General features: G+C 41.8%; 1 protein-coding gene across 4 annotated transcripts; it reads left to right on the top strand.

The window, feature by feature from the left end:
* Positions 1 to 231: 231 nt before the first annotated feature.
* On the top strand, positions 232 to 24,538 carry ccnk (cyclin K). 4 transcript variants are annotated; one of them, XM_078406854.1, is made up of 13 exons: positions 232 to 486; positions 3,890 to 4,090; positions 5,571 to 5,652; positions 8,833 to 8,964; positions 9,646 to 9,751; positions 11,373 to 11,451; positions 11,604 to 11,773; positions 13,632 to 13,810; positions 14,017 to 14,050; positions 16,208 to 16,279; positions 19,060 to 19,134; positions 20,916 to 21,516; positions 23,476 to 24,538. In XM_078406854.1, exons 2-12 carry the CDS (start codon positions 3,894 to 3,896, stop codon positions 21,497 to 21,499), a joined length of 1,710 nt encoding a protein of 569 aa, XP_078262980.1. In that variant the 5' UTR covers positions 232 to 486; positions 3,890 to 3,893; the 3' UTR covers positions 21,500 to 21,516; positions 23,476 to 24,538. The 4 variants fall into 4 exon arrangements, with proteins under 4 accessions (XP_078262980.1, XP_078262981.1, XP_078262982.1 ...); XM_078406855.1 differs by having other exon boundaries at positions 11,394 to 11,451; XM_078406856.1 differs by lacking the exon at positions 16,208 to 16,279.
* Positions 24,539 to 25,672: the final 1,134 nt, after the last annotated feature.

Here is a 25,672-nt window from a genome sequence, read left to right on the forward strand (position 1 = left end):
CGCCGTCGATCACCCGGGATGGGTGAAATGACGTTACGTAGAAAGCCCGCCCCCTTTTACGCGTCACGGGTCGCACCCACGTGGGGCGGTGACGCCCGCGGCCGCCCAGTGTCCGGATCGCCATAGGACGCGCCGGGTGTCAATCGTGTGAGGTCACAGTAGGAGGGGGGGGGCGGAACTTTTACGCGCGTGCGCACTCGGGGCCGCTCGTCTGCGTGTGGGGGGTGGTTTATTCAAAATGGCGGCGCCCTGTTCGACTCGTTGGGGAAGTTACGAGAGTTGCGAGTGAAAGTGCTGCCACTTCGATCGGATAATCCCCTGGATTCCTTGTCTTTTTTTGGTGTTTTTTTTCTCCTTCCCTCCTCCCTACACTTCGCCCTTCTGTCTGGATTCCGCCAACGGTCTTAACCGGGGAGGAGCTGTGTTTGTGGCGGCCGAGGCTTCCCTTCTTGGTGAAGTGGAGGCCGCGCCTCAGCGCTGTCTCAGGTAAGAGTGACGATGGTGTCGCGGCTGCCAACAACAACAACAGGGAAGAAAACCTCGCTCTATATAAATAATTCCAACATGCACACATACTTGTTGATTTGTTGTAGGGTGGGTGTAGTGCTTCTGAAACCAAGGTTTTTAATCTAAACAAAGCAACCCCTATGAAGAAGGGTCTCGACCCGAAACATCACCCATTAGCACGGTAGCGCAGCGGTAGTGTTGCTGCTTTACAGCGAATGCAGCGCCGGAGACTCAGGTTCGATCCTGACTACGGGTGCTGCACTGTAAGGAGTTTGTACGTTCTCCCCGTGACCTGCGTGGGTTTTCTCCGAGATCTTCGGTTTCCTCCCACACTCCAAAGACGTACAGGTATGTAGGTTAATTGGCTGGGTAAATGTGAAAAATTGTCCCTAGTGGGTGTAGAATAGTGTTAATGTACGGGGATCGCTGGGCGGCACGGACTTGGAGGGCCGAAAAGGCCTGTTTCCGGCTGTAAATATATGATATGATATGATATGATCACCCATTAGACAATAGACCATAAGTGCAGGAGTAGGCCATTCGGCCCTTCGAGCCAGCACCGCCATTCAATGTGATCATGGCTGATCATTTTCAATCAGTACCCGTTCCTGCCTTCTCCCCATACCCCCTGACTCCGCTATCCTTAAGAGCTCTATCTAGCTCTCTCTTGAATGCATTCAGAGAATTGGCCTCCACTGCCTTCTGAGGCAGAGCATTCCACAGATTCACAACTCTCTGAGTGAAAAAGTTTTTCCTCATCTCTGTTCTAAATGGCCTACCCCTTACTCTTAAACTGTGGGCCCTGGTTCTGGACTCCCCCTAACATTTGGAACGTGTTTCCTGCCTCTTATGTGTCCAGCCCCTTAATAATCTTGTATGTTTTGATAAGATCCCCTCTCATCCTTCTAAATTCCAGTGTTTACAAGCCTAGCCGCTCCAGTCTTTCAACATAGGACAGTCCTGCCATTCTGGGAATTAACCTAGTAAACCTATGCTACACACCCTCAAGAATATCCTTCCTCAAATTTGGAGACCAAAACTGCACACGGTACTCCAGATGTGGTCTCACTAGGGCCTTGTACAGAGATTCTCTCCAGAGATGCTGCCTGTCCTGCTTACTCCAGCAATTTGTGTCTGTCTTCTGTGTAAGCCAGCATCTGCAGTTCCATCCTATAACAATCGCCGTACACAAGTTCTATTCTACACACACATGCCAAGTTATGAAGTGCAAATTGACTGGTGGATTGAGAAACTGCGTTAAAGGCTATGATAAGAGGCAGTCAATTACTAACATCTGAATCAATAATAATTAATTTATATTAATGGCTCCATGTAAAGCGCTAAAACAACAGCATAAGTAGTCTAACAATGCAGGCTGAATTGGAGAGCATTAAATAAAGGACAAAGGCTTGATGTTACTAGGGGTAGGAGTTAACCTAAGGACTGGGAGTGATGTTAGATTTCTGAGAAGGATGATCAAAATGTTGCATTTGCTGGTAAAAATTAGCCAGTCATGTGAGTGGTGATGGAAATGCAGACAAGCTGAATGGAAGACAGCAATGTGCCAGATGGCAAGCACTACTGCAAAAGTGAGGTTATCTCTTTCTAAAAAATGTTTCAGATGCTAAGTGTGATTGTGAAATGTTGACATTCAAAGGGACCTAGGTGCCCTTTACGCAGGTTAGTGAAATCTAGCAGGCAATAGCCAGTTATGAACAGAAGTATTGATTTTGATTAAGAAAATTTGAATGTAAGAATAGGTATGCCCTATTACACTTAGTTTATAATTATTGTCATGTGTACTGAGGTGCAGTGAAAATATTTTTTTGTTGTGTGCTATCCAGCCAATGAAAAGATCAAATGTGATGCATCCACGTTAGACAGGATAAAGGGATGTTTAGTCCAAGATAAAGTCTTATAGTCTGATGGTCTCCAATGTGGTAGACAGTAGGTCAGGACTGCTCTCTAGTTGGTGATAGGATGGTTCATTTGCCTGGCCACCTCCAGTTTAAATTCCATTTGGAATATTTTGGAGGACCAAGAACAGCTGGGGAGAAACTTTCCCTGAGTCTAGTGGTGTGCGTTTTCACACTTCTGTTCCTCTAAGCTGATGAAAGAGGGGAGAAGAGGGAGTGACCAGGGTGAGACTCGTCCTTAATTATTCTGGTGGCCTTGCCGAGGCAGTGTGACGTGTCGATGGAGTCCATAGAAGGGAATGTCCACAACTTGCTGTGATGCATCCTGATAAAATGCTTTTTACAGCACATCTGTAGAAGTTGGTTAGAGTGATTGGAGACATGCCGAACATCCTATGCATTCTAAGGAAAAAGAGGCATTGAGGTGCTATTGAAGATGTTGATAAGATCACGTTTGGAATATTGTGTGTAATTTGAAAATTAAGCACAAAAATCAGTCGATGCTGGAAATCTGAAATGAACAGAAATGTCAGAATGTATTGTTTTTTATTTGTAAATAATGTTGGCCTCCTTACCCTAACGTATAATGCATGCTGCAGTGGAATTTGCTACTCTAGTTGCTGGGATCATGGGTTTGTTACATGCAGTGATAGACAATGGCAAGCCTCTGTTCTTGAACATTGGGAACAAAAATAGCTACTTCTTTGGAATGCAAGGGCTTGACAGGGAAGATGTAGGGAGGATTTATTTGAATGCTAACAAGTCACAGTCTCAAAATAAGGGCTGAATTGTTGAAGTTAACAAATAGGTGAAGAATTTATTTGATGTCTCTGGAGTGCTATGATGCGCTACCTCTGATACTTTAGTCTTGCTTGATTGTATTTATGTATATTATTTGATTTTAATTGGATAGCATGCAAAACAAGGCTTTTCACTTTACCTTAACACACGTGGCAATAGTAAACCTAAACCTAAATTGTAATTTATGTGCCTCTTGAGCAGAATTGCCTGTCAAGTGATGTGAAGAAAGTATGTCCACAAAATATAGTTGTATCAAATGGAATTATAATGCTAATCTGTATAAATACTTGTATCTTGTAACTTTAATCAGGAATTTTGGTATTGAGCAAAGTTAATTAATTAGTCCTCTTTTCTGATGCTGCAATTCATTCTGAATAAGTACACACTGCAACCACTATCTGCTTTGATATCACTGAATTAGAATATTTATACCTGACTTTATCAGAATTACTCAGTGCTGAGGGCGAGTATTAGTCCACAACAGCATCACTGACGCAGTTATCAAAATCATGTTAGCCAAATACAATTTTTCTTATAAAAGTATAGAATGTTTTGTAATCAACGCGCTTCATAATTTTTGATAATCCAAAAGGAAAATCTCTCCTCCAGTTGTGAAACCATTTGATAACTGACCTTTTCAATAAAAGTTTACTTTCTGACTGCAGGTAAATGAAGGAAAATAAGGAGAACTCTACCCTGACTACAGCACTGGCAAATGTGGACCTTAGGAAGCCATGCTGGTATTGGGATAAGAAGGATCTGGCGCACACCCCATCCCAGTTAGAGGGTCTCGATCCAGCCACAGAAGCACGCTATCGCCGAGAGGGTGCCAGGTTTATATTTGATGTGGGAACACGTTTAGGGCTGTATCCTTTTGAATGTCTTTAGAAATTTTCTCCATCAATGGAAGGATGTAAGAATTTTTTTTTCCTTTGCAAGGACCTTTTCACTCCTGTTTAAGTACAAGTCAGCTATTTCCTGTATGTTCATACATTCATTATAAAGTACTTGGAGAAAATTGTGTAGGACAATTTAGCTGACAGCTGCCTTTTGCCCCATAATTAACGGAGAATTCAAGCAAAAGCTCTTTGCTCTTACTCTGATTTGGTCTGCCATTTAGTTACCAGTCAATCCTCCCCCCCCACCCCCAAAGTTGTTAATATTCCACTGTTTACAATACAATCGCCCATAGTCTGGATTTTTTTTATTGGTAGGTGCCTTATTGTATAAGAAGATAGAAAACACTGGAAATGTTTGATGACAGAAAATTATGGGGAGAAGGCAGGAGAATGGGGTTGAAGGGAAAGAATGACGGAGTGGACTCGATGAGCTGGATGGCCTAATTCTGCTCCTATGACTTATGAACATTTCAGGACATTGAAATTTCATCAGAATATTTAATACTACTACTTGCCTTGATTGGAGGCCAATTCTCTGAATGCATTCAAGAGAGAGCTAGATAGAGCTCTTAAGGATAGCGGAGTCAGGGGGTATGGGGAGAAGGCAGGAACGGGGTACTGATTGAGAATGATCAGCCATGATCACATTGAATGGCGGTGCTGGCTCGAAGGGCCGAATGGCCTACTCCTACACCTATTGTCTATTGTCTATTGATTGTACTTGTGAATATAGTATAGAGTATTGTCGCAGAAGCCCATTCTATTGAAGGTAATGTTTCTTTCAAAAAACATACTTGCATGCTCTTTTTCCAACCTTCCTGTTTTCAGCTGAAATTCTGCAGTCATTCTTGATTCTGGCTCAGTCTTCAGAGTTCATGATGATTGTGTATTTCCTCATTAAGCTATATTTTTAGATATTCACTTTAAGGAAAGAGTTAAAGTATTAAGATCGCCAATTTGCTTTTGGCTGAATTCGTTTCTTGGCTTAAAGTTCAATTTTTGAATTCAGTAAGTTTACAAAGACTTAAAACCAATCACGCATCATTAAAACAATTAACTCAAGACTTAAAGAAAATAATCTGAAAATGCAAGGTACTCTACCTGAAATCTTAACTGTTTCCACATTCATCAGTGGTCTTTAACCCACTGAATATCTTTTGTATTTTCTATTTTTATCAACATATGGAATTAACTTTCAGGAAAGGGTGGTTTAATCTTTATCTGTGTAGCCGCGGCTACTATTTACTCGTATTAAAATGCCACTTTAAGGAAAGAGTTAAAGTATTAAGATCGCCAATGATAACAGAGCATAGTCTAAGAATCAAATGAGATCTTACTAGCATGAAGATAATCTTGGGGGAGGAATATTTCCAATGTATTTCAGTTTTGTTTACATAGCTGAGGGGATTTATTACTAAATATGTCTTTCTTTAACCAAAACTGCAAGACATTATGACACACTGGCCACAGGAATCATCTATTTTCATCGTTTTTACATGTTTCATTCCTTCAAACAATTTCCGAGATATGTAAGTACTAAACAGCCCTGCTGAATTAAGTTCAGTAATTTTTCAACACTGATTAAAGCATCTTTGTATTGTTCAGTTATGTTTTATTCAGACTAACTGGCTTTTTTCGCATGTGGATTGCAGCAGATTGATAAGTTACTTTTGCAGCAGAATCTCCAAATATGTCTTTTGTTTGGGTAACAAAAAACTGCGTTAATATGCCCCAGCAGATAGAAACCAATTTTTGCTTCATGAGTGTCCTGCTGATGAGAGAATCCTGCTCAGTACTTGACTCTAATCCTTGAAGAAAGGTTATCTGGTAACTTCATAGTCTTTAGAGATTGTCTCCATCTTAGAGATTGTCTCCATCTTGGAGAACCGCAACTTTACCAGAGTGAGCTCCATGCTCTTGAACTGCGGACCAATTTTTCTTTGAGCGATGGCCAAAGACACTAGTGCTCACTTGAACTGAGAAAATGGAATAATATAATTTTTTATATGCATTTGAGAAAGGAGGGAGAGGAGGGGAGAAGCAGGGAACCTTAAACTAGATGATTAGGCGACAGTAGAAGGGAAAATGATGGAATTTATCAGTATAAAAAGTTGAAGGTTTTCTCCGAGATCTTTGGTTTCCTCCCACACTCCAAAGACATAGAGGTATGTAGGTTAATTGGCTTGGTGTATGTGTAAATTGTCCCGAGTGTGTGCCAGATAGTGTTAGTGTGCGTGGATCGCTGGTCGTTCCAGACTCAGTGGGTCGAAAGGCCTGTTTCCCTTGTGTATCTCTAAACTAAACTAAACAATTGGAACTAAGATTGTAACCAGCAGAATTTACAAGGGTGAACCAGATGATGGGGGGGCACTTGGACTTTTGTTAGGTCTTCAGTAAGATACTATGTGGGTTTATCAAGTCAAATTCCAGGGCACAATATTAGGGGGTCATGTACTGGTTTGGATTAAGAATGGCAGACAACAAGGGTTATTTTTACGTTGGTTGTTGTTGTGTTGTGATCTTCATGATCTGTGGTGATGATTGTATGAAGGAGTGTCATGTAATTTATCATCAGCAATCTTGTACATAAAGCTAGATGGTCGAATCAAGTGTGACAAGGATAAAGTGATGTGTCATAGTTGGGGACATGGTAGCCAGAGCACAATGTGGAAAATGTGAGGTGGACTACTTTAGCAAAAAGAGGAAGAGTATTTCTTAAATAAAATTAGATTAAAGGGTGTTAGTGTTCAAAAAGACCTGGATACAAGATGATGTGATTGGAAGAGCAGAGATGTCCTCTAATAATGTAGGGCCATTTATAGATTATATCTGGAATGTTGGCTAATCCTCTGCTTTAAAAAAAATCCTGACCCTGTTGTCACATAAGCATTTAGATGTAGTGTTAAGTCATTTGAACAGGATATTTTTTAGAAAAAAATGTTTGAGGGATTGCATAAGGATGCATAAGGATGTAGCTTGAGTCGAACATCCCACACTCTGATCAAACTGCTGCGTAGCACAACACAGATTTAGTAGACTGTTATCTTTTCCTGGCTTGACCTTCTGGGATTTAAATACCATGTTTATGCCCAGTTTAGTATGGTGACCAGAATAGTGCACACGTTGTGAACCGTGCTTTCTATTGCTTTTTGAATGCTCCTGCTCGGTTTTGTTTCCTTTTGTTATTACCATGGGAGAAACTATCCTGGATCCCACTTGCATTGTGCCCTGTAGATTAGACCACATTAAATTCATTGTAATGCAGATATGCAGTGAGTAGTTATCTCGTGTACTTGTGATGCTGATGATGCCCCCAAGTACAGCTTCAAAGAGTGATTGAACAGTGGGATTAGTCATAGCCTGCAAATAGACAAGTGGGCAAATTTCATACAAAGAAATAAGAAGTGATGTATTTTAGCAAAAAGAATAAGAGATGATACAGACCAAAGATCTATTTGCCGAGGCTGTGCTGGAACAAAGGACCTGAGTGCATGTATACATATGTCATTGGACAAGCTGGCTGATTAATCATTCAATTAGAGGGAGCCTGTGATTCATAAAGTAGAAGTACAGAGTACAAAAGTAGGGACATTATGTGCACCCTTCATAACGCTCATCAGGCCACCTGTGGCGTTTTGTATCCATTTCCGCTGACCACATAGTCGGGAGGATGTGAGCCAATGTGAGGAGTTTTCAGAGGAAAACATGGTTCTGATAATAGGAAAGTTGGGGGTCTCCTTAGAGCAGAGGCTGAGACAAATCTCTTGGAACTGTACAGGCTCTGATGGTTTTGACAGGGTAAAGAAAGTGCAGGGAATGTTCTCACGACCAGAGGGATTAGTTAATAATTTTGGGTAATGGGAGATATGAGAGAAACACTTTTTCTTTTATGGAGTCACAGAGTGATACTGTGTGGGAACAGACCCTTCGGCCCACCTTGCCCACAGCCAACATGTCCCAGCTACACTCGTCCCATCTGCCCGTGTATGGTCCATATCCCTCCAAACCTGTCCTATCCATGTACCTGTCTAACTGTTTCTTAAATGTTTGGATAATCCCTACCTCAACTACCTCCTCTGGCAACTTGTTCCATATACCCACCACCGTTTTTGTGAAAAAGTTACCCTTCAGATTCCTATTAAATCTTCTCCCCTTCACCTTAAACCGATTACCTCTGGTCCTCGATTCATCTACTATGGGCAAGAGACTGTGCAAGACTCTTCTGCAGGCGTTTATTCATATTTAAAGTACTCCCTCGTAGTGCTCAGAATTAAGCCGCACAATATAGTTTTGTATCTAACTTTCCCATTAAATTGAATGATAAAAGCAGTTTTCAGCCATGTCATCTGACAGACCGAGTGCTACTCCATAAATGTGTTTCTGGAGACCTGATATAGGGCAATGTTTAACCGACTTGGAGATTAACTCTCTGCCCCCAGCCAACGGAATAATGTGACAAGAGAAAGTAAATAAGGCAATGCATTGTATTCAAAGTCTATGGTTGGGAAAGGCTGCTGTTAATCTACATTGGTTCCTAAGCAAGCTTTTCTGGAGGATTTTGCAGTGTTATGTTTGTATACTTGTGGCTGGTTCCTGCTCGCATATTGCTGTGTCATTGAAATTCCTTACAAAGCCACATATCAGAGTTGTTCACCACAGCAGATTGCAGGCCGCACGCATATTTCTAACTTGTCTTTCTGTTAATGTAGGTCACAGGAGGCTGCTGTCTCTTTCTGGCTGGCAAAGTAGAAGAAACTCCCAAAAAGTGTAAAGATATCATTAAAACCGCTCGAAGTTTGCTGAATGATGTACAGTTTTCACAATTTGGAGATGATCCCAAGGTTGGTGTTAATTTGTTTTTGTTTTGTTTTTTGCATCAGTGTAGTAATATGTTGCATGTCATTTTTCAACTCCATTCTTCCAGGCGAATCGAATTATTTTTTTATCATGGTAAGGTTTGGCAAAAATATCTTGACCTGAAACCTTGGGTGAATAGGGAGATGTGCTTTCTGCTAAACTCCATATCGAAGGCTTTTGGGGGATTGTCCTGCACTGTGGGGGGGGAAAAAGGCCAGGTTTGATCTTCGCAAGGCTTCCGGAAAAGCCAAGAAAGACTTCTGAAACGAGCCGGAGTTTCAATTCAATCAACCAGTTGTCAGCTGACCATGGCAGACCTTGACGACCATCATAGATTACAAGGTGGACACAAAATGCTGGAGTAACGCAGCGGGTCAGGCAGCATCTCTGGAGAGAAGGAATGGGTGACGTTTCGGGTCGAGACCCTTCATCAGACTGATGGGTCTCGACCCGAAACGTCACCCATTCCTTCTCCAGAGTTGCTGCCTGTCCTGCTGAGTTACTCCAGCATTTTGTGTCTACCTTTGATTTAAGCCAGCATCTGCAGTTATTTCCTACTACAATTACTGTTTGGTTTATTTAGCTCTCCAAAGCTGATTGAAATTTGAATGCGCCATGTTTCTTGCATGCACAGTTTAAAAATATATTTTTTGCTTCTTATTTAGGAAGAAGTCATGGTTCTCGAGAGAATACTACTACAGACAATTAAATTTGACCTGCAGGTTGAACATCCTTATCAGTTCTTGCTCAAGTATGCTAAGCAACTTAAAGGTACTGGAATTGCATGTTTGTGCTGAGACTATGGAGTCTCCAGTTAATTTCGCTTCAATTTGCCGCTTTAACACTGTCCAGTTTAGTAACAAATGCACATATTTCAAACAAAACTCAGCTGGTTATATTTCTCGAATGCGCAGTATGATTTGTAAATATTGATCTGAGAAGCTTGGATTACTGAGAAGGGGTCTTTGAGGTTAAGCATTGATTGCAATTAAAAATAAATAGATGCAAAATTCACATTTGTGAGCAATATTGCCTATATGGTCACATGGTAATCATCTGCATAAGCTTCAGACCTTGTAAACCACAATTTAAAGTAACATGACCAACTAGATTCTTGTAATTGGATTGCAGTTCTGCCTGTTGAGCTAATTTTTGATTGTATGGTTTTATTTGATATGTGCACATTGATGCTGACAGCTCAGTAACATGTTGGATGTTCGCACTGAAAATCAATGTCTTCCTCAGTTACTAACATTTATCTGAAAACACATCTCTAATACAGAAGAATAAGCTATTAATTCTTGATTGAATGTCGTTAAATTTTGTTTTATTTGCAGACTTCGCTTGTAAATGCACCACCAATAGAAAACAGAAATTGTCTGGTTTGATCTCATCCCCATGCATTTACTTAGTTTGATGTCACGGCCACAGTAGACGGCAGTGTATTGAAAGACTGGGAGAGATGGTGGCTTTAAATTTTAAAGAAGATAGTGAGTGAGAGCTCTAATGGATCTATCTTAGCTTTTGGGGAATACTTCTGAGTTGAAAACCTTTCTCCAATCCTCTGGGGTAGAGTTTCATCATCCTCTTAAGTAAAGAAATTTCTTCTACTTGCATTAATTGCGCTTAGGAATCACAAATGAAAAAAATAAAAAGACTTCCAGATCAGGCCTGTGTATTCCTGGTTTAAGTACCAAAGCATGTGGTGCGTTTACATGTTGACAGTGCAATTTTTTTTAATGGGGATTTGTTTTGGAACTGAACGTGATGCATTAACTAATATTGTACAAAATGCATGTTATGCGCGGTCTTAATCGTCTTGCATAAATAGGTTAAACTAGTTAGAAAGGAGTGTCCCGCTTGCAGTCTCAGGGTGCATGCGACCACCGAATTCTTACTATTGGACCTTGGAAGTCGGTGGGAGGGAGGGAGTTCAATTCTATTTCTTTTGCCTATCTTTCACCCAGGTTGCTCTATTTGAATTTTGTGTGGCGTGGAAATTTACACAGAATTCTTGGTGCCAGAGCAAGGTGAAGCCACAAAATTTGTGTTGATAAGGACATAGATTTGACCTTTATTAATAGGTCTGCAGGCCACATGTGACCTACTGAGAACAGAAACCTGGACACCCCAGATCAATCAAGGAGTAGGTGCAGAAGCTGACAAATGAAGTTTGATGTGTTATTGCCTGCTAAAGGGGAAGAACGTGGTAAAATGTGCTGAGTTATGTTTTCAAAATTTCAAACATGAAGTGAAAATAATCATATTTGAGAACACAACTCAGAACATTTGTTATTTTTTTGCAGTAGATAAATGTTAAACTTTAGATAAACCTAACATTATTTCTTCTTGATTCATAGGTTTTGAACTAAGAGGTTACACATAATGTTAGTCCAATTTTCTCTCTCTGTAGGTGACAAAAACAAACTTCAAAAGCTGGTGCAAATGGCTTGGACCTTCGTAAATGACAGGTAAACTGCCTTTTGAAATGTACTCTTCGCATAGACTTAAGGCTGATCATACGTTAACAGGATAAGATCATTTTTTGTTGTTATCCGATATGTTTTTCGTTCAAAGGTTTTCGACGGCTCCTTTAACAATGTGCAATTTGTCTTTCTTCCAGCCTGTGCACCATGCTCTGTCTGCAGTGGGAACCTGAGATTATTGCCGTGGCCGTGATGTACCTCGCTGGTAGGCTGTGCAAGTTTGAGATCCAGGAATGGTCGGCCAAGCCAATTTACAGGAGATGGTGGGAGCAGTTTGTACAGGATGTGCCTGTCGAATTACTGGAAGGTACAGTTAACAGTCACAGAAACACAAAGGTCACAACACAGTTGGAGGTCTTGCAGCCCATTGTGTCGGCAATAGTTTTTTTCACAGGAACAATCTTGCTGGTCTCGTTCCACATCCTCTCCTAATAGCCCAGCCAAAATCTTCCTTTCAAGTATTCGTCCTATTCCTTGTATAAGAAAATAACTGCAGATGCTGGTACAAATCGAAGGTATTTATTCACAAAATGCTGGAGTAACTCAGCAGGTCAGGCAGCATCTCGGGAGAGAAGGAATGGGTGACGTTTCGGGTCGAGGCCCTTCTTCAGACTGATGTCAGGGGGGCGGGACAAAGGAAGGATATAGGTGGAGACGAAGATAGAGGGAGATCTGGGAAGGAGGAGGGGAAGAGAGGGACAGAGGAGCTATCTAAAGTTGGAGAAGTCGATGTTCATGCCACTGGGCTGCAAGCTGCCCAGGCGAAATATGAGGTGCTGTTCCTCCAATTTCCGGTGGGCCTCACTATGGCACTGGAGGAGGCCCATGACAGAAAGGTCAGACTGGGAGTGGGAGGGGGTGTTGAAGTGCTCGGCCACCGGGAGACCAGTTTGGCCAACGCGGACCGAGCTCAGGCGTTGAGCGAAGCGATCGCCGAGCCTGCGCTTGGTTTCGCCGAAGTAAATAAGTCGTCCTATTCCTTGTGTTCTTCAAATGTTTGCGATATGATTTGAAAGCAACCAAATGCGTGTCTAAACTTTGAGATATTTATCACATTGAATTCAATATAATGGAGAATTCCGAAGAAGGATCTTGACCTGAAGCGTCATCCATTCCGTCCTTCCTGCTGCCTGTCCTGAGTTATTCCAGCATTTTGTGTCTATCTGAGTTATTCCAGCATTTTGTGGCTATCTGAGTTATTCCAGCATTTTGTGTCTATCTTTTGAATTCAATGTAATCCTGGTTTATGCTATGGTACAAAGGATTTTTTTTTGTTGTGTCTAGAATCTGAACACTAGTTTAGTTTTAGTCCCGTTTATTGTCACATGCACTAGGGTACTGTGAAAATCTTTTTTTGTGTGCTTACCAGCCAGTGGAAAGACTATACATGATTACAATCTAGCCATCCACAGTGTACAGATACATGATAAAGGGAATAACATTTGGTGCAAGATAATCTGGAAAAGTATACCCTCAGCAAGCTTCTCCACTCTTTACTGCCACTCCAGCAACCAAGCAGTTGCCTAATGCTCCCACCGAACCTATTCTACGACATACTAGATTTTAAATACAATTTCTGTCTTGTTTGAGGCATCTTTTTATGTTCAGTATTAGGATTATATTGGTGGCCAAATTTGGTTGGGTTTTGATATCTCATTAATCATACAGTGGTATATTTCCCAAGTTGGGACTCAACTTGCTTGCATCAGCTGCATTATTGGGTAATTCTTTATTTCTCAGCTGCCTGCTGGGGGGTTTTTAAAAGTTTTGTTCATTTTGAATAGTGAAAGGCCTAGATGGAGTGGATGAGGGGAGGATGTTTCCACTAGTGGGAGAGTCTAGGACTTGAGGTCACAGCCTCAGAATAAAAGCTTTTTCCTTTGGAAAGGAGTTGAGGATGAAATTATTTGGTTGGAGGGTGGTGAATCTGTGGAATTCATTGCCACAGAAGGCCGCGGCGGCCATGTCAATGGATATTTTTAACGGGGTGATTGAGAGATTCTTGATTAGTAAGGGTGTCGGGGGTGAAAGGGAGAAGGCAGGAGAATGGCGTTGAGAGGAAAAGATAGATTGGCAGATTAGACTTGATGGGCCAAATGGCCTACTTCTGATCCGATACCTTATGAAGTTGCAATGCCTGATGCCTGACTTTTGGCTTTGCACAGATATTTGCCACCAGATACTGGACCTCTATTCCCAAGGACAACAGCAGATGCCCCAGCCCCCCCAGCACCAATTGGCAGCAATCCCAAGTTTGGAGCAACCGCTAGCACCAATACAGGTGCAGCAAACCAAAAAACATTCCCCTCAATCAACACCACCTCGACAGATCAAGCGAGCAGCGGTGAGTGAAATGGTCTCAATGTGGAGTCACCATTTTCTACTTACTTTATTCTAGATGTACAAGTATGCAGATTTGAAAACTGTGTGTGTGTGTGACTTAATTCTTCTGTCTCCACCCATATGAACTTAATGTTTTTGTCATTTGACAGTGCATCTCAGTGTAATATTTAATCTGACATTTTGTGTGTTTGATCTTTCCTCTGTTAGGTCGCTTCTCCAAAGGAAGATGGGAAGACACTAGGTATTGTGCTTCTGGATTTTAATTATCGTTTTTGTTGCACTCTTAGCATTGATTTCCTGTTCAGTATTTTATGTTTATATTTAAAGAAATGGCACAAAGGAAAACATTGTTACATTCATTCCAACCAAAAATGGAATTGTTTATAGATTTCTCTACTTCCTTGCTCTCAGTCGATATATTTGGAGGTTATGCTGCTTCATGTGCTCATCGAGGTACCTTTTAAATGTAAATGGGTTTTTTCCTCCTCCACCTTTTTAGATAGTACGTTTCAGATCACTACCACTCATTAGATAGAAAAAACAATTAATCGACTTTATTCCCAATTTTTCTTTCAATTAATTTAAAACTCTATCTCGAGTTATTCACTGCTCTGTTATGGGAAAAAGATTTGCCTTTTAAATCCTATATTGGGTGGCTCATTGATTTACGAATCAATTAAAACACACCTCAGTGACGTTTGTTCCATAGGAAACAATTGTAATCTTCTCGCATACATCCAGATTCAGGGACAGTTTCTTCCCAGCTGCTATCAGGCAACTGAATGTCCTCTCACAAGCTAAAGTGTGACCTTGACCTGCCAGCAACCTCATAGAAGACTTTTGAACTATCTTTAATCGGCTTTAACTTGGACTAAATGATAAACCCTTTATCCTATATCTGTGTACTGTGGACAGCTTGATTGTAATCATGTGTAGTCTTTTCGTCGACTGGGCAGCACGCTACAAAAAAGCTTTTTGCTGTACCTCTGTACCCATAACAATAATAAACTAAACTAGTCCGTCTCTCATAACTATAATTCTCCAGGACCGGCAACATATTGCCTATTCGGTGGCCTAGCTAGTGTGGTATGCAGTTTGGGCATGGCTTCTCTGTTGATGTATTTTGTGCCTCAACTGGTTAAAGATAAGGATCTGAGGCACCTAATTATCTTATCTACCTTTCTCTAATGGAAAACCATACTCATGAATTATAATGCTTATTTCTATATTTTCCTTCCTAGATAAATTTGCTCCTTCAGCAGGTATTCAGTGATGATCAATTGAAACTTTAGTGACTGGATAGCTGTGCAGTGATATCTACAGATATAAGGAGTGTTCAACAGATCTAAGAACCCAATCTCTTTTTATTATTTACCTCCTAACGATTATTGTGTATGTTCTCAATTGTGTTCACCCTTCCCAAATGAGTTATCTCTTCTCTGCACTGGATTACATATATCGCTTTTATGACCAACTAACAAGTTGATTTCCTACTTTGCTATGAAGTGCCACTGCCAATGTTATAATAATAAAAAATTGGAAAAGCTCTCAATTATGGCTCTTGCATTTAGGCGTAAATTGTTTTCTGTGATGGGAAGCAAGAGGCCCAGTCCTTGTCACTTGCAGAGCTTTGGAGTCACACAAGCTTCCACTGATTATCATACAATCCCCACTGAAGGAGCAAATAGGAAGTCTAGAAAATAATAAATAGAGATAATGGAGTAATAATTAGTTAGTTTTCCGTAAGTGAAGGTTTACCTAAACCAACAGTGATGTTTTTTTAAAGTGGGTCTGCTGATGCAACAGATGTAAATTCTACATATTTTCAAAAGGCTTTCCATAAGATACCTCAGAATAAGGTTGGAAAATGCAGAGGCAGTGGGAAAGTAACAGAATGGATGAAAGGTAAAAACAAGTATAAGGAACTTGGATAAGAAGGGATGTTGAGGGTAGGGAAAAGTGGGGGGGGGGGTGAGAGAGAAAAAGCATGCAACAAGAATATTTACAAGAAACAAAGCAAGAGAGGTTGTCAGGAGTGTAGAAATTGTAGAGAGGAATAGTCTAAAACAAAATTGAGGGGGTATAAAATGTTATTGGTGGATAAGATTAAGGAACATCTCAAAGTATTTTGGAAATATAAGGGCAAGTAGGTATCAAGGGAACAGTGAGGCCATTAGGGGCCAAAGGAACAATCTGTGCACACAGTTCACTTAAAGGACATTGTAGAATTTGGGGAGCATGGCAATACATTTCTAGAACAAGTCCTTAAAAAGCAGGAGGGTTTAAAGGTGGATAAATCCCCAGCGCCTGTTGACATGCATCCCAAACCTGCTGTGTGAGGTGAGGTAGGAAATTTCTGGGGCTCTGACAGAGATTTTTATATCTTCACTAACTGCAGGTGAGATGCCAGATGACTGGAGGACAGCAAATGTTGTACCTTTATTCAAGAAGGGCAGCAGGGAAAAGCCAGGTAATTACAGGCCAGTGAGTCTCATGTCATTGAGGGAAGTCATTGGAAACAAAATGGAGGGACAGATTTCTTCTTGGAAAAGTGATCAGTGTGGCTTTGTCGGGCTAGGATCCTGTCTGGCCAACATGACTGAATCTTTCCAAGACACTGCAGTATGGTCTTTGACAGGGTCCCTTGTGGAGACTGCTCTATAAGATTAGAGCTAATACAATCCAGGCAAATTGGATCCAAAACTGGTATTAAATGGTAGGGGGTTGTTTTTAAAAATTTGAATGTAAAAGCCAATGACCAGTTTTGTACCAAGGATTGGTGCTCAGGCACTTTTTCCATGTGTTATACATACATGATTTGAATCTGAACATGCGTATAGTTTCTAGGTTTGGAGTTGACATGAGAATTGGTGGTGTTATAGTGCAGAGGTAGTTTTGGACATTGGGGCAATATTTATAAGTTGGTAATAATGGCGGAGTTGGAATTTAGAGCTGGTAATGTAGTGAGTTAATGCACCCGGGAGGACTAATAACGCAGGAACATTCACTCTGAACGTCGTGCCCTTGGGAGTGTTGAAGGGCAGGGGGAGCTCAGTGCAATTCCAAGGATCTCTGGATTCCAAGACAGCACAGGTTGGCAAGGTGGTTAAAAAGGCACACAAGGTGCTTACCTTCTTGGGCTGAGAACATAAGAATTGGGCATTACTGTACAGCAACATGAAATGTTCACCAGACTGTCACTGAAGTGCTCGGTGCAATTCTGGTTGCAAAATGGTAGGAAAGACCTGACCACAGTGAAAGGGCAGAAGAGGTGATTTGTTCGGATGTTGCGTGAAATTGACACTTACAATTGTGAGGAGAGACTAGTTGGGATGGATTTGTTTTCCTTGGAGTTCAGAAAATTTGAGGGGGATCTAAATGGGGCTTACAAAATTATAAGGGACTTAAATAGTTCAGGTCGGGTGGAACGCTTCCTTCGTTTAGTCACACAGCATGGAAACAGCCCCTTTTGCCCAACTCTGCCTTGTCAGTCATGATGCCCAATCTAAGCTGGTTCCATTTACCTAGGTTTCCCCATATCCTTGATTAGCTGACTGGTTAGCATGCAACAAAAGCCTTTCACTGTACCTCGGTACAGGTGACATTAAACTAAACTCAAAATCCCTCAACTATTCTTATCCATCTACCTAACCAAATGCTTTTGAAATGTTATTGTACCTGCCTCAACTACTTCCTTTGGCAGCTCGTTCAATATACTCCCTATCCTTAGTGTTGAAAAAGTTATCCTAAGGTTCCTATTAAATCCTTCCGCTCACCTTAAATCTATGCCTTTATTTCTTATTTCCTCTGGGGAAAAATTACTCTGCATACCCCCCATCTATTACCCTCATGATTTATCTACCTCAATAATATCAGTCCTCAGCCTTCTGTAGCTCCAAGGAATAATGGCATGCCCAACTTCTCTCAATAGCTCAGGCCCTTGAGGCCTGGCAACATCCTGGTAAATCTTCTCTGCATGCTTTCCACCTTGATGGCATTGTTCCTCTAAACCATGGCAACATGATGTAAGTTTTGGTTAAAGGGTAGATTTATGTGGGATTCTAGGAAGAATTTTTTTTCGCCCAGAATGTGGTTGGAATCTAGAAAACAGTCTGAAGGGATGGTAGAGGCAGATTTTCTAACAGCATTTAAGAAATAAGAGCAAGCATTTTAATTACCATTTGGCAGTAAATGAGAATGGGTAGATGATTACTTGATGGTCAACATGGATAGAGTGAACCAAAAATGGAACAGTCTGAAGAATGGCCCCGACCTGAAACGTTGCCTGTATATTCCCTCTAATGTTGCCTGACCCATTGAGTTTCTCCGGCACTCTATGTTATACCAGTTATAAAGGTTGTGCCGCAGGTTGTCAATGTCAGCAAGGAAACAAGTCTAGTGTTCGAGTTTATATCAAAGGGGACCAAAGTGAAACGTCATAAACTTGTGTACTACACGTGTACTGAAACTTGGTGAGACATTCCACGTGTGGACTGCTGCTTGTGGTTCTGGTTACCATATTAAGAAACGGTTGCAGGGCAACTGGAGATGGTGCACACAAGATTTACAAAGGTAGTACCAACGATAGTAATGTGAGGCTCCACATATCAGGAAAGGATGTACAGACTTGGTCTCTTTTCCCTTTAGAAAAGACAAATGAGTGGCTTATTAGAGGGTATTTTTAGTTATAAAAGGAGGATACAGGGAGAACATTTCTACATGTGGGGTAAAGAGTAACTAGAAGCCATCAATTTACAATACTGACCAGGAAATGCAATGGGGGAACTTGAAGAAATATAGTTACCTGGAGGGTGATGAGAATATGGAGCTCTGTGTCACTAGTGGTTGACATGAACGGTATAGGTTCAATTAAAGAATAGGAAAACAAAACTGAAGATGCTGGTTTAAATCACAGGTAGACCCAAAATGCTGGAGTAACTCAGCGGGTCAGGCAGCATCTCGGGAGAGAAGCAATGGGTGACGTTTCGGGTCGAGGCCCTTCTGCAGACTGAAGGAGGGTCTCGACCCGAAATGTCACCCATTCCTTCTTTCCCGAGATGCTGCCTGACCCGCTGAGTTACTCCAGCATTTTGTGTCTACCTGTGATTTAAAGAGGGTTTGGTTTACCTCCATAGTGAAATTTGGGCAGAAGTAACAAGGTTTTCTAGTGAACAGTTGTATTTGTAATCTGACCTATATATTTTTTTAATTTAAAATTTATTTTTAACAATGTTTCTCAATTCTTTGCAGATCTACAGCCTCCAAAAATTCCCAAGTTGGAAAATCCTCATCCAGCACTTCCACCAACAAGCCATCCTCCTCCAGGTAAGCTTGTTCACTCACTAAATTGTAAATTATTGCCTTAGCAAAGTGGTATTTTAAAACCAATTTTTGTGTTATAAATTTCGTGTTATTTGTCACATAGTTGTCAAATTAGTCTAATGTGAAGACCTGCTACTGGCTTGTCATCCTTTCTAGGCACACCGTGAAGAAACCTTTTCACCCAGAGAGTTGTGAATTTGTGGAATTCTCTGCCACAGAAGACAGTAGAGGCTAATTCACTGGATGAATTTAAAAGAGAGTTAGTTAAATAGAGCTCTAGGGGCTAGTGGAATCAAGGGGTATGAGGAGAAGGCAGGCACAGGTTACTGATTGTGGATGATCAGCCATGATCACAATGAATGGCGGTGCTGGCTCGAAGGGCCAAATGGCCTCCTGCACCTATTTTCTATGAATAGGTTTCTGTTAGGATGTCAACCTTTGGTAAAGATAATGTGTGTTTACAGCTTGTCTGCAGATAATTAAGTCTGGAGACTTTTGCACAGTCCCTAAATTTCCCCGTCTTGAGTGCTTCTAAGAACATGTGATGCTAAATGTGAAACAGAATTCAGTAAATAGTGTAACAGTTTGCAAAAAAAAGTTGCTGTGAACTCGCCCTGTATATTTCCCTTCAAGCATTATTTACCTGTCTCTTGAAAATTACTGTAATCTACTTCCAGACTTTGAGCCAAGCCTCCCAGATCATAACAAATTTCATCACAAAGTGTTTCCGGATTTTTTATTTTTTTTGCTCAACCTGTATCTCTGGCCTTTGTTTATTGACCCTTCTGTTTCTGGGAACAGTTTCATCTTTATTCAAAATCAACTGTGATTATTTTTTAAAAAATAACACTGTCAAATATCCTGTGTAAGAAAGAATTTTAGATGCTGGCAATCCTGGTTCTCAATTCTTTCATCCTCACTGTTTCACATCCGCCCAATTTATTTTAGTTTTAATTGAGATATAGCACAGAAATAGACCCTTCAACTAACCGAGTCATATCATATCATATCATATCATATATATACAGCCGGAAACAGGCCTTTTCGGCCCTCCAAGTCCGTGCCGCCCAGCGATCCCCGTACATTAACACTATCCTACACCCACTAGGGACAATTTTTACATTTACCCAGCCAATTAACCTACATACCTGTACGTCTTTGGAGTGTGGGAGGAAACCGAAGATCTCGGAGAAAACCCACGCAGGTCACGGGGAGAACGTACAAACTCCTTACAGTGCAGCACCCGTAGTCAGGATCGAACCTGAGTCTCCGGCGCTGCATTCGCTGTAAAGCAGCAACTCTACCGCTGCGATACCGTGCCGTCCCACACTGACCAGCGATCCCTGCACACTAACACTATCCTACACACAGTCGGGACAATTTACAATTATACCAAGCCAATTAGCCTACAAATCTGTACGTCTTTCGAGTGTGGGAGGAAACCGGAGGACCCAGAGAAAACCCACGCAGGTCACGGGGAGAAGGTACAGAAAAGCACCCGTAGTCAGGATTGAATCTGGGTCTCTGGTGCCGTAAGGCAACGGCTCTACCGCCGCACCACTGTGCCGCCAAATTCTTGAAGGTATTACCTTCTTGTTAGGGTGCCCTCCCACGACTAACATTGCAGTTTAAAATGATGTCCCTTCATGTTTAAGAGGATCCTCTGCCAGTTCCAGAGCACATTCCCTTTCTCTCCTTTTCTATGCGAATGTATACTTGTGTGTTTATGCTTCTGTTTTTGTTAAATATCTGAAGATAAAATTCATCTTTTTTTTAACTTGCAGAGCGCAAGCCATCAATAAATACAGGGACCACCATTGCTGACAGTGAACCTCCTTCCACAGGGAACTCCTCTGAAGTGGCGAAAGCCACAATCCCACCGCCTCTTCTTCCTACTGCACATCAACAGCCACAGATGCCCCAGCGACCTCCACCTTCTGCTGCCTACATAATGGGAATGTCAACGACCAGCTCTTACATGTCCGGGGAAGGTTTCCAGAGCTTGCAATCTATGATGAAGACTGACGGACCCTCCTATGGAAGCATACCATCTTATGGACCACCTGCTCATGTCTCTTACCACCCACATGTTTATCCCAATCCGTCTGTCCCTCCTCCCACAACTTATCCACCCAACATCCCCCCTCCTACCCCAGGATATCCTCCGCCGGGGTACAATCCTACGTTTTTGCCCCCTCCTCGGATCCCACCTGCCCACACGGTGCCACCTCCTCCAGGACTTGGTCTTCCGCCAACAAGCTACCCTCCCCCCACAGTGCCACCTGGAGGCCAGCCTCCTGGACCTCCGCCGCCACCACCACCAGGATTACCGCCTGTCAGTGGGCTAACACGAGGTTGGCTGAGGTAGTGGATGTGTACAATCCGGTAAGTGAGGGGTCCGATTTGGCAATGCAGGGATAGTGGCAATCACATATGGTCTGAATACCCAAGGATACACTAATGCAGGTGCCGTTTATTCAGCTATAATGTACTTTTCTGCTGAGTTCTCACCACTTGCTAAGTACGGGTGAAAGAGCAGCTCGGATTTTTACCATTGATTACTATCTCCTCCTTTCTTTCTACCTTTAGCCCGCTTTCTCCCCTTGTCCACCAACATCCCAACGTATTCCTCCTGCACCTTGTTCCATCTGGAGGGTTGTCTGTGGCTAATTCTCACCCACACTTGAAGTGGCCACAGGAAAATAACTGGGGCAAAAAGCAAGATTCTGTGGATGTTGGAAATCTGTTTAAAGGAAATAATCGGGTAAACCCTGCCGTTTATTGGAAAGAGAAACAATTGGGTTAGTTGCCTTAATCTATTGAGATTCCTGTATCCTCCATCATTGCCCCATCCCATAAAAGGGCTGTGCATTAGTGGCTTGCTCTCCCAACACTAGACTTAAGTGGCAATATTTAATTGTGACTGCAAATGAAGGGGAAAGTGGTTTAACTTTGGGAAATCATCTTGTCCATGTCTGGTTTTGGTGTCCACGTGTCACGAATTGCTGAGAAATGTCCACTGTACTCGGAAGCGGCAGATAATTGTAATGTCTTAGTTATTGCAACTGTTGCCGTCACTGGTACAGATCAAGAATCGACCTGATATCATCCAGTTGGCATGATTTGGTGCTGCATTGGCTGGCTCAACGCATCAGGTTACGTTCTTTCTTGTATTACTGTAATATGTTCGTACAGATCAGTAGTGAAAAGAGTTTATTTTTAAATGGAAAGGTTTGTTACTGTTCAAGTTAAAATTGTTTGAGTTTGTTATTAAATATTCCTGGCTCCGCTGTTATTCCACTGTATTCATCAGTGAAAGACCCAGGACAACTGGGCTGCAGATCTTGCTAGCGATTAAAGCAGTGCCCACTGGGTTTTTTAATCACCCCAGTTCCATCATTTCAAATAGTCAGCACTTCGGACACACAGTATAAGAAAATAACTGCAGATGCTGGTACAAATCAAAGGTATTTATTCACAAAATGCTGGAGTAACTCAGCAGGTCAGGCAGCATCTCTGGAGAGAAGGAATGGGTGACGTTTCGGGTCTAGACCCTTCTTCAGACTGATGTCTGGGGGGCGGGACAAAGGAAGGATATAGGTGGAAACAGGAAGATAGAGGGAGATCTGGGAAGGAGGAGGGGAAGAGAGGGATAGAGGAACTATCTAAAGTTGGAGAAGTCGATGTTCATACCACTGGGCTGCAAGCTGCCCAGGCGAAATATGAGATGCTGTTCCTCCAATTTCCAGTGGGCCTCACTATGGCACTGGAGGAGGCCCATGACAGAAAGGTCAGACTGGGAATGGGAGGGGGAGTTGAAGTGCTCGGCCACCGGGAGATCAGTTTGGCCAACGCAGACCGAGCGCAGGTGTTGAGCGAAGCGATCGCCGAGCCTGCGCTTGGTATCGCCGATGTAAATAAGTTGACATCTAGAGCAGCGGATGCAATAGATGACGTTGGAGGAGGTGCAGGTGAACCTTTGTCTCACCTCGGACACCTCCTTGTTTTAAAGAGCTTATTTTGCTGGTTTTACAGTAATCTGACAGGATGAATGCCCTCAAATTCCACGTGCTATTCTGTCCAGCTTGATTGGAGGGTTTGTTAACTTTTGGAGGCGCCTTGCTTTCTGATTACTGTCTGATCTGAGATCTGAACTCTGGCTCTTGGTTGGGAAAGATGGACCTGTCTGACAGCACCTGTGGTTGCTAGGACATTTATATTCCTTTGGAAATCATTACTTTAAAAAAAATAAGAATACAAATCTATGTTTCTATGCTGTCTTTGTTCATTGTTCCATAAATGTGGCATAATCTGTGTTTGCAGTATTTTCTGTTTTTATTTCAGATTTCCAGCATCTGCAGTTTTTTGACCTTCACGTTCTCTGGACATTTGAAAAGAAATACTCATTGAGGTCTCGGGCAGAAGGCCTAACATTTGATCATTATTCCAATTTGCATAAATTTATTGAAATGTATATTACTTGTAGATGCATTGTTTACAATCACATCGATCTTCACAACAGTGGTGATTTGGGCTTGCAACTTCAAAATATGAAGTTTAAGGTCACAGCCCAGATTGTTGTAATTAAAGTACCTTGGCCACTTTCTGGTCTGCTTCAGTTCCATGAACCTCGCTGTTAGCTGAAAGTGTTTTTTTCCAGACACTTTTATCAATGCCTTTTGGAAGTCAATAAAATCTCTTTGCATTTCCCTATTCACTACATTGCTCCTCTTTTCAAAATGTATTATGTTAGTGTATTGGGCATGAATTGCTTTTCTAATTCATGTTTTTTTTCAGACGGCTGAAAATCTTGTCACGTTCAGTCGCTTGATCCGTAACTGTAGACCTGTGCTCTCTTGACAATGTAATTTTGGTCGGGTTGGTCTCCGTTTCCCTGATGTCTGCTTTTGTAAGGGTCAACAGCAAAATAACTTGTAATTTTCCCAACCGAAGAAACTACTTCCAAATTGAGAGAACTTTAGAAGGTATCTAATAATATTGTACTTCCTTTCAAGAGCCTGCAATCAAAACTGATCCTGGAGATTTGTCATTCTTATTTTCTTCACAGTCATTTTGTTGGCAAGACCCCAGCCCTCATTTTTGCCATTAACATCTTGAAGCTGACCAACATCCTGCCCTTCTAATCTCCAATTCCATTTTGTAAGCTGGAATACTCCAATTAGGCAAATGATGAAGCTAACTTGCCTTTGTTTTATTTTATGTTTCTGTCCTGGAGTTCTTTGGTTGTCTGATATAACTTGAAAAAAAATTCAAAGTAATTTACTCTGTCTGTAGTATTTTTGTCTACAGGTTGAATTAAGTTTATTTTTCCAAATAGTATCAAAGCCTGAATGTAACATATGAGATTGTACTGTGAGGTGGGCTTTGATAATAATATTGTACAATTAGTGGCTAATGCAGCCTAATAAATTTGATATTGGAATCATTGTGTCTATTCATGTGAAACCATCTTTTCCACAATCTGCTTTTTAGGCTTGGTGGCAATTTTGGAACACGGTATTCAAATCTAGAGTGGATTACATTGTCCGACATAGCTGTCCATTTTCTCTTAACGAAGATGATCAGAAAATGGTGGGAGGGGGTGAAATGACTGACAAATAGAAGCTTACAATAGACAATAGGTGCAGGAGGAGGCCATTCGGCCCTTCGAGCCAGCACCGCCATTCAATGTGATTATGGCTGATCATTCTCAATCAGTACCCTGTTCCTGCCTTCTCCCCATACCCCCTGACTCCACTATCCTTAAGAGCTCTATCCAGCTCTCTCTTGAATGCATTCAGAGAATTGGCCTCCACTGCCTTCTGAGGCAGAGAATTCCACAGATTCACAACTCTCTGACTGAAAACGTTTTTCCTCATCTCAGTTCTAAATGGCCTACCCCTTATTCTTAAACTGTGGCCCCTGGTTCTGGACTCCCCCAACATTGGGAACATGTTTCCTGCCTCTAACGTGTCCAACCACTTAATAATCTTATACGTTTCGATAAGATCTCCTCTCATCCTTACTACTCAAGAGCCCCACTAGTTTACTTCAGACACTAGTTCCTTTCTCTCTGGATGGTGCAGTCTTTCCGATCATTGACGTCTTGGCTAAATGACTTGCTATAATTCTAAGCAATGGGCTCGATAGATTTTTGGGCAACGTCGATCCACATCTTTCAAGGGCTGCTGTGGAAAGCTCCCAACACGAGTTCAGACCTGCAAGGGTCTCTACCCAAAACATCACCCATTCCTTCTCTCCTGAGATGTTGCCTGTCCCGCTGAGTTACTCCAGCATTTCGTGTCTATCCAATGGGAATCTTGGTCTATAAAACTTCAAACCTTTGTATCATAAGAGATAGGAGAAGAATTAGGTCATCTGGCCCATCAAGTCTAATCTGCCATTCAATCATGGCTGATCTATCTCTCCCTCCTAACCCCATTCTCCTGCCTTCTCCCCATAACCTCTGGCACCCGTACTAATAAAGAATCTATTTCTGCCTCAAATATATCTGCTGACTTTGCCTCCACAGCCTTCTGTG

This window comes from Rhinoraja longicauda, chromosome 10 (assembly GCF_053455715.1).
Source record: "Rhinoraja longicauda isolate Sanriku21f chromosome 10, sRhiLon1.1, whole genome shotgun sequence".
Lineage (NCBI taxonomy): Eukaryota > Metazoa > Chordata > Chondrichthyes > Rajiformes > Arhynchobatidae > Rhinoraja > Rhinoraja longicauda.

Bases quoted from the DNA above. Each gene is read 5' to 3' on its own strand.
- ccnk (XM_078406854.1), top strand. From the start codon at position 3,894: ATGAAGGAAAATAAGGAGAACTCTACCCTGACTACAGCACTGGCAAAT. The intron at 11,452-11,603 runs GTAAACTGCCTT...TCTTTCTTCCAG, and splicing joins TGGACCTTCGTAAATGACAG to CCTGTGCACCATGCTCTGTC. The intron at 16,280-19,059 runs GTAATTACAGGC...AATTCTTTGCAG, and splicing joins GGGCAGCAGGGAAAAGCCAG to ATCTACAGCCTCCAAAAATT.